This window comes from Drosophila simulans, chromosome 2L, assembly GCF_016746395.2.
Source record: "Drosophila simulans strain w501 chromosome 2L, Prin_Dsim_3.1, whole genome shotgun sequence".
NCBI classification, from domain to species: domain Eukaryota; kingdom Metazoa; phylum Arthropoda; class Insecta; order Diptera; family Drosophilidae; genus Drosophila; species Drosophila simulans.
The window spans coordinates 4,793,053-4,805,303 of record NC_052520.2 but is presented as its reverse complement, the minus strand read 5'-3'; the positions used below and the strand labels follow the sequence as shown (position 1 = coordinate 4,805,303).

The 12,251-nt window shown below is 43.8% G+C and overlaps 2 protein-coding genes across 2 annotated transcripts; one reads left to right on the top strand and one right to left on the bottom strand.

Moving 5' to 3' along the window:
• Positions 1 to 37: 37 nt before the first annotated feature.
• On the top strand, positions 38 to 5,106 carry LOC6731001 (protein farnesyltransferase/geranylgeranyltransferase type-1 subunit alpha). Its single transcript, XM_002078126.4, has 3 exons — positions 38 to 280; positions 349 to 709; positions 770 to 5,106. The coding sequence occupies exons 1-3, from the start codon at positions 142 to 144 to the stop codon at positions 1,263 to 1,265; spliced, it is 996 nt and encodes a 331-aa protein (XP_002078162.1). The 5' UTR covers positions 38 to 141; the 3' UTR covers positions 1,266 to 5,106.
• LOC6731000 lies at positions 1,777 to 8,957 on the bottom strand. The gene is made up of 5 exons (XM_016179550.3): positions 7,483 to 8,957; positions 5,003 to 5,106; positions 4,150 to 4,266; positions 3,609 to 4,084; positions 1,777 to 3,537 (listed from the first exon to the last, which is right to left on the bottom strand). The coding sequence occupies exons 2-5, from the start codon at positions 5,102 to 5,104 to the stop codon at positions 3,138 to 3,140; spliced, it is 1,095 nt and encodes a 364-aa protein (XP_016023463.1). The 5' UTR covers positions 5,105 to 5,106; positions 7,483 to 8,957; the 3' UTR covers positions 1,777 to 3,137.
• Positions 8,958 to 12,251: the final 3,294 nt, after the last annotated feature.

Genomic DNA, 12,251 nt, shown 5'->3' with positions numbered 1-12,251 from the left:
ATCGATACCGATAGGGTCGGACAAAAAAACGCCCCCGATATCGATAGGCTATAGGGCCCGATAAATTCGGACAAGTAAAAAAGAACAACATAAATTTCCACCCGCACCGGCGCTCAACAGTTTTGTTCTTAATTAACCGCGATGGGAGACAGTTCGGATGAGGAATACCTGGGCACGGACTGGCTGGCTTACAGCGAACGCTCCGACTGGAAGGATGTGGAGCCGCTTGCCCAGGACGACGGTCCCAATCCGGTGGTGTCCATTGCTTACAGTCAAAAGTGTGAGTAATGCATGCGGCTTTATCTCTGGATGTCACTTTATCTGAGCAAATATATCCGTACATCGTAGTTCGCGAGGTCTTTGACTACATGAGGGCCATAATTGCGAGCGGGGAGAAGAGCCAACGTGCCTTGGACCTCACCACGGACGCACTGCGTCTGAATCCGGCTAACTACACGGTCTGGCAATACAGACGCGACGTCCTGCGCGAACTGAAGGCTGATCTGTATGAGGAACTGGACTATCTGACCGAGGTGATTGGCCAGAACTCGAAAAACTACCAGGTTTGGCACCACCGACGCGTCATCGTCGAGATTCTGAACGATCCCAGCAATGAGCTGGAGCTCACTGAGAACGCCCTGGTCAACGAAGGCGATGCCAAGAACTACCACGCCTGGCAACATCGCCAGTGGGCCATTCGCAGCTTTAAGTGAGTAATCGTATGTTTATTAAGATTCACTTTCTATAAACTAATTTGCACTACTTGTAGTCTCTATGACGACGAACTTGGCTTTGTGGATCGTCTCATTTGCGAGGATCAGCGGAACAATTCGGCCTGGAACCAGCGCTTCTTTGTGGTGAAGCATTTAGGATTCACGCCGGAACTGATCCAGCGCGAACTGTCGTACACGATGAACCGCATTCGCATCATCAAGAACAACGAGAGTGCCTGGAACTATTTGGTGGGCGTGATGCGGCAGGGCGACAGTGGAAATGCCCTGCTGAATAGCTACCCGGAGGTAGTGGACTTCGTGGAGGAGCTCTACCAGGCCGGCAATCGATCGCCCTATCTGCTGGCCTTCCTCATCGATCTGTACCAGGAGCAGGCGCTCCAACTGAAGGCCAGCGATAGCGATCAGCTCGCCCGCAAGGTGTACGGTCTGTGCGAGGACATGGCCACCAAACACGATGTGATTCGTCGCAAGTACTGGCAGTATGTGGCCAACCATCTGAAGAACCAGCTAAGCACGGTCGAACAGAAGTAGCAGCAGTAGTCCAGGTTACAAATCCATTATTGCTTAGTTTTAAGCCACATACGAAGTACTTAGGCCTTCTTCTTTATACATAAATAAAATTTAATTTACCGTCAAGTGAGCTGAGCGCCGAGCATGTTGCAAAACCCCAGCCACATACACATCGCCATTGCCACATGCCCTGATGGGCGGCTGTCTTCATCTTTGCCGCATCCGTCCGACTCTGTTTATCTAAGTGAGCTGTTGTGTTTGCACACGTAAATTTCATTAACAATGAGCAGATAATTTTAGCGCAGTGTGTGCGCCAGCTGAGTGAGCTCGTAAATTATGGAAACAATTAATATTTTTAATGCTGGGCTTTAGCAAGAGCTTCTGTTTTGTGTGCAAATGAATGTGGGAAGCATCGTAAATGCATTAGAAAATATTTCTAGAGCAGAAAGTATCTTTACCTTCAGCTATCTGCGCTCAGTTGCCATCGCAATCGTTATCTTTTTTTCGTCAGAGACGGGAAGAACCTTCAGTGTGCTGTCTCAATATTGTTATTTATTTAAATTTGCTTCTTTTAGGTTTTTGTGTTTGTTTTTTTCTCATTCGTTTTTTAGTTCGAGTACATACAATATAGCAGTTGTAATATATAACTTTTCATTTAATTTGATTTTCTTGCATACATATTGAGATTCGGTTTTTGCATTTTCGTAAGAGAAAACCTCCAAAGATGACCCGGATTCTCATCCAAAATCATCCAAGGGGCAGTGGGAATCGGGAGTTGGTAATTTGGAATCGGGTTGGGGGGTATGTACTTAAAATGAAGCAGAAGACATCTTTGGCGTGTTTTTTATTTCGTTTGTTTCTTTTTAGTTCAGCTAAATAGGAGCAAAATCATTGAGTACTCGTTTGCGTAGTTTAATAAAATTTCGTAATAGTAAAATATATATATTTATTTTGTATTTTTGTTTGGTTTTCGCTTCGTTTCGTATTCCCTTCTTTGGGTTTTTGGGTTTATATATATATAAATTTGAAAAAAGCCTATAAATCCAAATATGTTTGGTTGGTACGCGACCATTTAAAATCAAAGCACTTCGTTTGGGTCATCGAAAGTATTCAATATAGTTTGAAAAATATATATATGTAGTATTCTGAAACGGCTTCTTTAAGTAGAGGAAATTGTGCATAGCTCTGTTCCATGGCCCAAGCGAGAGATTTCCGTGTGTTTTTCGGTTTTCGGTTGATTCGAGATTATTCGAGATTATCCTGTTCAGAGATTTTGCGTGGCGAGCCAGTAGAGAGAAGTAGTTGGTGTGTGTTGCTTGTTTAGTTCGTTTAACAATTTGATATATAGAGTTAATATATATAATAGTTTTAATAAATTGATGCGCTCCTTAATTTGCATTCTCTGCTCGTTCTTGGAGCTCACTTTTGTAAAAGCAATTTTAGCAAAAAATTAAAAATGTTCTCTCTTTGTCCTCGGTTCCCCATTTAAAATGTCTGACTTCAGCGCCCCACTTGATCGTTTTAATTCCCCTGGTTAAGGTTTAGTTCTCCTGTCATTGAATCCTAATCAATACCCATATAAAATAAATCCCTTGATTATTCTGGCCGAAATACATTCGCCGCATTTGCCGATCGACGCCGCCGCTGTTTTCTGTGTGAGGAAGCTTCATATACCATCTATAAATATACTCGTACAGTTTCTTGGTTTTCTCGTTAATATAATTGTTTAAAAAATCAACGCCACCTGATGTGTGCCATGTCCTGTCTGTCCTAAAGAGTCCTAATGGGTGCTTACAGCTTTAAGCATAAGTTCTGCGTGGGCGTAGCGCTCCGATCGATCTCTCATCTCATTCATCTCATATCTCGCATCTCGTAACCCTAACCCAACCTGGCCTACTTGTCCTCCCCGATGCCCTCGTCGGTCGTGGTCTTGCGCTCCCTCGCCTCGTCGCCGCTGATATCACATTTTTCAGCCAACATATCCTCGATGCCCTCGTCCACCGTCTGGCTCTCGCCGGGCACATGCTTGCGCCGCAGCTTGGTCACCACCACGCAGTCCCCCTGCGGCAGCGGCGGAAACTTTCCGTAGGACGTGTTGCCGATGGTGCCCACGGTGCTGTCCTCGTAGCAATCCGGTGTCATCCGCACCCGGCACGTCTCGAATGCCTTCTCGTAGCCCAGCTTTGTGTACAGACTGCGGGACGCATCGTTACCAGGACGTATCACCACGAAGGGCGTGTAGCCGCGCTCGATCACCAGTTGGGTCAGCGACTTGGCCAGACGGATTCCATAGCTGTGCGAAAATAATTCATTGTTTGATCAGTAAATGAGCGGTTTTCAGAAGGAATCTGCAGCTATACTCACCCCATGCGCCTGAAGTCTGGACGTGTTTGCATTGAGAACATGGCACCGTAGTATGAATGGACCATCCAGGCGGCTAGCTCTCCGGTTTCCTTGCGAAAGATGCCCAGGCCCGGTAGCTTGCGGACGAGGATGTCAAACAGCTGGACGCACTCGATTTCATTGGCAGGATATAGATCATGTATGCCCTGCACGTTATCCAGATTGAGCAGACGCATCTCGGCGTCATCCGGCAGCGGCTCCAGCTCCAGGTCGGCGTTCAGCTTGTTGCACACGTAGATATCACCACTGAGTCGTTCCATCACACCGAACTTCGAGTAGAAGTCATCCAGGCGATTCATAATGGCGATGTGCGTAAAGTTCAGGTACATAGGCTTCTGCCAATCTATAAGTACATCTTCGGTGCGCAGCATATCGACATGCTCGATGTGTGCGGATGGACAAAATATGCCTAGCGTTTGGTATATATTGTTGTGCGGCTAAAAATATTAATTAGTTTATTAGTTAAACTTAGTCCTGTGGATGGCCAAAGGATCAAACTCACCGCAAGCGTGCATCCTGGGAAATGGAGAATTATCGGTTTGTCGGGCCAATCTTTAGCAACATAGAACTTAAAATCCCAAATACGATCATTCAGGTACGTTTTTATGGTTTGATGAAACTGCAAGTATACAAAAATCAAGTTTTATTAAAATACATTCCATTTATCAACTGGATTTCATTAACCAAATATGAGTGATGAAAATCTTCTATGTTTTAATCATATTTTCAAAGGAAGCATCTGACGAACTTATCGTATGAAATGGTTCGTGCTTAATATTAATAATTTGAGAGCGCAATTAATGAAATGAAATTACCCTAGTTTACTACTTTAAGCACTCCCCATATTTTGCAATTACAGAAGCAATTTCCCAGTCTTGGGCATCGCATTCCCTTAGCTGGTTGCTAACCGCCCCGGAAAAAAAGCTGCCTCGCTGAAAATCGAAACTTGAGGCAACTCCGGCGGTGGCCAAATCCTTGAGTCCTTTGCCAAACCATAGATATAGCCAGCAAAAGTACAAAAGCACGTGATGTTCGGGGCGGAATGGCATTAAAAATTGAACAAAAATACAAGTGTAAACAGTGAAAACAGGTCAACAAACAAAAAAAAAAAGAAATGCGAGACCAGTTTCGAGGGTTTGGGCTTGCATGACTGGTGGTCTCGGTAACGCCTGCTGGCTACAGGAAAAACACCCTCCCTTTTTCCGCCCAACTGCAGGTAATTGTTGGTAAATTATCTGAGAATTGGGCGTGGCACCTGGGGAATACATATCTTGGTGTCAAGTCGGGCGAGCATGCAAAAGTTTCAGGGTGCCAAGTTAAGGATGCAAAAGAGTGATGACATTTTCGATACGCACCTTTAACGATTCCGGCAGATAGCGCTCTAAAGTTACCAAAATTTCTGGAAGCTCTGATTCATGCACCAAACGAAAGTGTTTACCTTCAGGAATGATTTCCATTTCTGCAACGAAATTAAAGCCAGGTTACATTTGTGTGTAATGTGTGCTGTTTCGGGTAATGCTTATATATTTAGAATCCCTATACGTCCATCAAGGTCTCACGTTTTGGCCGCTTTCAAGGCCAGAAGCTCAACAAAAGCCAAGTTGGAGCAAGCAAAAGTCGCAGCGGAGGGAGTCTAAGCAACCGTGGCACTCACGTCCGGATGTTCGGGATGCTCTGCCACAAATGGTTGGTCGGAATATGGATTGGCTTCTCATATCCATCGCGAACTATGGCCCCCAGCTACTCTGCCATTCAAATTGGTTGTACATCGGAAGGACATCATCGGCAATTGAGCCAAATTAGCAGGAAAGTGCCATGCCAAAACAGGTAATCTCCATTGAATTTCGACCAGGAATCAATTTGCTTCGATTAACTGAAATTTGGCTCAATTACCGTCATTAATTGACGGCATGATTGGACTAGATTTCAATCAAGGTTAAGCCCTTAGTATGCATACTTAAACTTAAAGTTTTACTTAGTTACTAGAGTATAACAAGCAATATTATATTATTATTATATTAATCCGTAACGGAAGGAACTTATTTTGTGCCGATTTCCAAATATGTACATACATAAATTTGCAGCTAAATGTGTGTTTTCTTGTTTTTATCGCAAGATTGATGGCTGTTGTGATTGATTGGCGATTGCGCCAAATATCATTATCCTTCGCCCTGCGAAGGCATGTGCCACTCCCCCTTTTTTCCACTCCGCCCACCGCCTGGGGTTACTATGACTATTTATTGCAGTAACTTGTGCGCTTTCAACGAATGTATGTAACATGCTGGCTGAAATTAGTATTGGCCATGTTGTACATAGTCCAAGGTGGGCCTGGGCCAAATGAAGGAGCACGGTTGGGTGGTGGACCACCGACCACTGGCCAAGATATGCCACGTATCCGCATCACGTCTGAATCAGCTCAGACAGTGCTTAGGCACTTGTGTGCCTGGGCAAAATCAATATCAGACTTGAGCATTTGCTATTTCTGTTGATGAGATTTGTCAACTTTTTAGCTTAAGAGTTAACACATTGTTGTAAACTCAAGTGCACAATTAGATATAATAGTTTTGTTGAATGCCTTTGCATTTTAGAGATACTAACTTCAGCTAAAAGTATCTTTTATTTGTAACTAATGACTACCTTCCTCAAAATATTCTGAGCTATCTAATTTTTAAAATTTTCTTGTTATTGGTGAATTGGAGAAAAGTTATTCAAATTTCTAGTGTTGAAATATCCACTGTAAATATATTCCTGTCAAACTTTTCATGTTGCGTTTCCTATAGCAATGGGTCTGCTATGACACTTTCTGTTGATTCGATGGATAAAAATACCGTTGACATTTCTCGGCGTCACCCCCGCGGGGATCGGAAGCCTAGACGCAACACCGCAGGTGCCGACGTCGCCCCGAGAAAGTTCGTTTTCGCATTCGCATTCCAATCCCGGGCCCTTTCTTCTCTATATGGTGGGTAGACTACCCCGCCCACGACTGCGGCATGCTTCCTTACCTGTGGCATGCTATCGCACTTGTCAGCCAATTTATTTTGGCTACGTTTGGGTTTTTTTCCGGCCTAATTATTGAGCTGCCATATGGCAGCGATGCGTTAAATGTTAATACCCTGGCCGGAAGGGCATCATGAATTGGTCATGAGCTGGCTTCCCCCGAATTCGCATGCAAATTTCTAGGAACAAGGACTTTTCAAACATCGAAGGATCACCAAATAAGGCAAGGTTGAACTCAGGTAAAATTACTTCTTTTGAGATATTTATCAAAAGAAGTAACCCAAATCGATGGGACTGTAAAATGTAATTGAATGATAAGGTTTCCCAAGGATTTGTAAGGATCCACGGGAGGTAGAAGATTAGCAGAACACTAAGACAATAGATGAGGGATAGAAGGGATTAAAAAAAATAGAGAAGGTAAAGGAAATAGACCACAATAACCGCAATAGAGAATAGATAGCACAGAAGGAAACAAGACATTCCTAAGCTCAGATATTAATCGATAGAAATATGAATACTTCACAATAATCTAAATGGATTTTCGTGCAAAGATTGGGAACACTTGTATATATATGTTGTTGGCTATTTTCATAGTTATTAATGATACGACACGGTGGAATAGCGTCGCAAAGCGAATTTCGAGGAACCCTTGGCGGCTGATTACAGATGCGGTTTTCTTAGCCGCATCCACGCTAATTGACATGCACATGTGCACTTTCGGGAATGGCGCGCAGAAAAGTTAGCGACGTGTTCTCAATTAAAACGGAAAAATCAGAAAAATCAGATACGATGCGAGGAATGTGCATAGGGCACAGTTCCCCGCCACAAATGCACTTACAAAAAATATTAATTCCGTTGACCTTGTGTGAATTTGAGGCTGCCTTGGCTGGTGGTGCGGCTTTTGCTTCTGCTTCTGCTTTTGCTTTTCCGCTGCTTGGCGGTTGTGGTGGTGCTTTTGCTTTGCTTTTTCCTTGCTTTTGCGGTTTTCGACTTTATCCTCGAGGCGTGTCAGCTTTGCGTGCGCGGTATATATTTAAATTTAAGTTTATATTTATTTTATGCGCTCACCGAATCGTATGTGATTTATGTTTGGAAATTTATAAAATTAATTGATTTTCTTTTCAGTTATTTTGTTGTTGGTTTTTGAAAAAGTGCAGTATGAAAATAATTGTTGTTTATAAATTTATGTTCCGTTTTTATATTCAAATCACAGATGTCTTTATTAGAAAAATTTAGTTATTATTTTAGGCTGTTTTAGTTGATAGTTGTTTTTTGTTTATTTTTTGTTTTGTTTTGTGTGTTGTTATATTATTGGAAATTCTGGAAGTTCTTTTTTCTGAGTTTCTCTTTGCTGCTTCTTGGTTAGGCCGTTTTTGAATGGAGATGTCGGCAGGCTGTAATTGATTTTTCTGTCGATTGATTATTGAGTGGGCCTAGCTCGATGGACGCGACTGTTGTGGACTGTCTCCGCCAGAGTTTACAGTTAGATCTCGTGGTGCTCTTCCTCTTCTCTCTCCTCTTCACTCCTTTCTGCACCTCCTTTAGCCCCCGTTGCACCTCCACTGATGGCCTAACCAGGCGGCGTCTTCTTCTTCTTTTTACCGTTAACGTCCGAGCGCTGCTGCTCTGTACGCGCGCGTGTGTGTGTGTGGTGTGTGTGCTACGCGCGTGAGTGTGTGTGCATGGCGTTTGAAAGGGGGTGGCGGGGGAAGAGGGTGCGGAGTTTTTGGAGTTTTGCAGCCGACTACAATTCTCGGCAATGGCAATGGCAATTCGCTTTTCGAGACGCGTCTATCGTTGCAATTTATGTATTTTAACAGAAAATTGATTTTCCTCTGCGGCCTGGCCTGATTTCAGCTTCCTTTTTTAGTCCTGCGTGGGCTGCTGAATCCTGGCGGCGCCCTCAGTGTTGATTTACTTCAGTTTGGCTTTATGTTCGTTTTTCTATTTTGGCCACACACAACCAAGGACACTCACGCACACACACACACCGACACACGCACCCACAACGGTACACGCACAGTGGAATCGAATTTGAGTTTGAATAATTTGATTGCGGCGCCTGGTTTGAGAACTTTTTGCATCAACTGTGCCTGGACTGGACTGCTTGCTGTTGCTGTTGCGTTGCTGCTGCTCCTGCTGCTGCGTTGTTGCTGTTGCTGCTCCAATTCGCTGCTGGTGTTGCCTTCGCCTTGGATGGATTTTCCTCGGTCTGTTGGTTTTCTGCCTTGATGTCCTCTGCGAAAACCGAACTGAACTGAACTGGCTGACTGACGACAACGAACTGATTTCGCAGCCCAAGGAGCAGCAGCCATGAAAGCGCCGCAGCAACAGCAGCAGTCGCAACAGCAGCAGCAGATGTTGCTGCTTTCGCCGCAGCCTGTTGTTGTTGCCACCCCGCCTCACAGTGGGCCGATTTCAAAGATTCCCAAAACGTTCTAGGCAGGTCTCGAAGAAAATTTTAAGTTTTAGCTTAGGGGAGTCGTTGTAAATCAGTAATTATTTGCAATATATCGGCATTAGAGAATTAATATCCTTATAAGAAAAATGTTTTTAAAAAGGTTGAAAATTTGGGTAGTATTATAATTAAAATAACGGCATTTACAAATTTTGCAAATTTTAATTTTTAATACTTAAAATATTTTAAAATTCATAAATAATACATTTATCATTGACCCGAACCACTGCGCTTGCAAATTCGAGAACGAAGGAAACTGCAACGTGGCAGCGACGTCGTGTTTTTCGCCTTCGTGTATTTATTCGCTCTCTCGCAAGGCTCCTCACCCTTGTAATTCGCTCATTTCTCTCTGCACTTGCAGAAATGATTGCAGTCATGTTTCTTACTATAAATTATCAGTATTAAACATTACAATGATTTTGTTATAAATAGCTTACTGAAATCCTGGCACAGGATTAAATTCAACCACATGAACCCCGGTAAGTATGCAATATTTTCTTCAAATAGTTAAATAATGGCCTAGCACTTCCCAGTTTGAATTTAATAGTTACACATTTTACGAAATTGGAATCATTGATATATTAGATATATAACTAAGTGATGAATTGTAATTTCAAACGACTTTTATCCCTGCACTTTCTCACAGTGCGTATGCTCTTTGTGCGCGCTCGTCCTCTTTCACTGTTTACCTCCCACTGTCGCGCTGCAGTTGTGTTGGTACTCTCCCGTGCTGGTGTTGCCATCCCCATCGAAAAGGCTCTCTTCCTGCCACTCTCTCACTCCAACTCCTTGGTGAGACGGACGAGGAGTTCGGCTTTTGTTTTGCACGTTGCCATTGCCCAGCGGTAACTGTACACCGTGCCGGATTGGGATATGCGTTTTCAAAACACATTAGCGGCAACAAAAGCAGAAGTGGGAAAAAAACTGTAAAAAACAGTGGAAAATGGCCACGGCGTCAGCGCAATACGTATACGCCACGTAGCGCCGCCAGTTTTTGGAGCACGTGTCACCAAAGCCGGTCGCTCTCTTTCCACCTTTCACTCTCTCTCTCTGTCTCTCTCCCTCCAGCTCTCAGTAACTCAGGCGGCCTGTTGTTTTTGTTTACGCCGCTCAGCTGTGAGGACCTCAAAATCCTTGCTGCCGAAAAAAATCCATTTTAATCGCCGCCGTTTGGAGTGATATGCCATCCGAAATCCGGCCAACTTGACCGGAAAGCCATACGGGCGGCCCAAGGTCGCGTGTGCAATTGACATTTTTATTGACATTAAGTGGTGCAGGGACTAGTTTCGGTTTCAGTAGTTCCAGTAATTAAAGCAGACATGAAGACGCGCCAAAAAACAACGCCCGGAGTGCTAGGACTCCAAAATACACTTTGCGAAATTGCAAGCTGAAATGGGATATGGGAATCTACGAAATCCTTGGTTCGAGGGTAACAAATTGGGTATACTTTTATTGGCTACTTAGGGATTAAAAGATGAGTTAGGATTTAAGAAGGAGATACCATACTTTACCATATTAATTTCCAATTAAGTGCCACCTATTTTTTTTTCGTGTGCTTTTTGTGTGTGCTGCATTCGAGTTGCGACTTTGCCGCCCTGCCACATGCATCATGAATCACGCAAATTCGCGGCACGCAAAGACAATGACGCCAGCCCCTTTTCGCACCACTCGCTGGGTGTCGAGGACGCATAACTCCGGCGTTTGTAATCAGGGTCGTCAACGCGAAACTATAGTTATAATACGTAGATAGAACAAAAAGGGAACGTACACTCCACTGGCATTTCCAAGGAAACTTTGCTCGTAAAAGCCGGAATAACAGTTAGCATTCATGCCGCCCTTTAAGTTTTGTGGCATTTAGTCAGGTGCCCAAAGACGGGGCAATCGGAATTTGGATACCGGCAGTGGAGTGCCGACAGCCGTTTGACAGTAAAACTCTGGCCTTGGGCGCATCTATTAAAATTTATATGCAACCGAAACTGGAACTGGACGCCAAACAGACAAGATACACACTGTGCGAAAATGTGACAGCGCCCCATAACCAGCAATGTAACTTAATATTCACTTAACTACTATTAAGTGGAATAGAACGAGAATGAAATGACTAATCTATATGCACACAGCGAATCTAAAAACATATGGATTTTATTATATTTAAATATTTGCAATTTAAGATGTAGTATTAAATGCTAAATACAAATTATGAAATTATTATCTATACCTCTTATATATCTTATACCTAATTTACCTCTTTACCTTCAAAAGCTGATATCAGCTGAAGTAGAAAGTGAAAACATTTTTCTCAGTGTCTTTTACTTGAAGCACTTTCCGCGGACGGCGGTGTTGACAAACTGCTCGCAGAGTTTTTGGCTTTGGCGACTTGGCGCCTCGTCCTTGGCATGAAGTTCGCCGCTGGCCTTTAATTAGCTTTTCTCGGATTACTCATACGCCATGGGGGCTGGGCTCGAGTCGAGTCGAGCCGAGTGGAGTGGTGTGGAGCTTGGCTCCATTGTTTCAGCATTGGCATGCGGATGTGGTTGGTCAAACGTGCATGTCGGGCACGTGTTTTGCTGTGCTTTGGCTTTAAATTGGTGGTTGGGTTCGGGTCGCATCGGGTGGGGTTAAAGTTAAAGCGAGCGTTCTTAATGTCAGGGTCAATGCAGAATACGGGGGTCTTGCATGTGGGGCCGATGTGTGTGGAATCGACGGCCATCTTACTCGTCCCAATATTGGCGGCATGCATATAATACCCACTGACGGTGCATAAATCAAAATGTATACAAAAAAAACGGGCGAAACAATGTGTGTGTTTTGTTGCTCGAGAGATACAATACAATATTTATTCAAAAGCAATTGGCCGGGCGCTTCTGTCGCCGACAGCTGCACAAAACTCGGGGGACACTTTTGACACACACACGTGGCCAGGGCGACCTTATAGTACATAATGAGTTTGCAGGGTATGCAGAGGAGCAAAGTGGCCTTGCCACTGGCAATTAGAGTTATTTTCACTAGCAATAGGGGACATGTCGGTGCTGCAACGTGCCCGCAAAATGGCCAAAAACATGTGCATGAATAATACAGGTGAATGTTATGGACATTTGCCACTATTGGGGCTCGTGAAATGGTCGACTAAATCAAACATATTATAATTT

What these genes read in the sequence shown, in the direction of transcription:
- LOC6731000 (XM_016179550.3), bottom strand. Translation starts at nt 5,104, where the DNA reads ATGGAAATCATTCCTGAAGGTAAACACTTTCGTTTGGTGCATGAATCA. An exon ending in TCCCAGGATGCACGCTTGCG is followed by an intron (nt 4,085 to 4,149) that starts GTGAGTTTGATC and finishes TAATATTTTTAG; the next exon opens with CCGCACAACAATATATACCA. An exon ending in CCAGACTTCAGGCGCATGGG is followed by an intron (nt 3,538 to 3,608) that starts GTGAGTATAGCT and finishes ATTTTCGCACAG; the next exon opens with CTATGGAATCCGTCTGGCCA.
- LOC6731001 (XM_002078126.4), top strand. Translation starts at nt 142, where the DNA reads ATGGGAGACAGTTCGGATGAGGAATACCTGGGCACGGACTGGCTGGCT. An exon ending in CATTGCTTACAGTCAAAAGT is followed by an intron (nt 281 to 348) that starts GTGAGTAATGCA and finishes CGTACATCGTAG; the next exon opens with TTCGCGAGGTCTTTGACTAC. An exon ending in TGGGCCATTCGCAGCTTTAA is followed by an intron (nt 710 to 769) that starts GTGAGTAATCGT and finishes CACTACTTGTAG; the next exon opens with TCTCTATGACGACGAACTTG.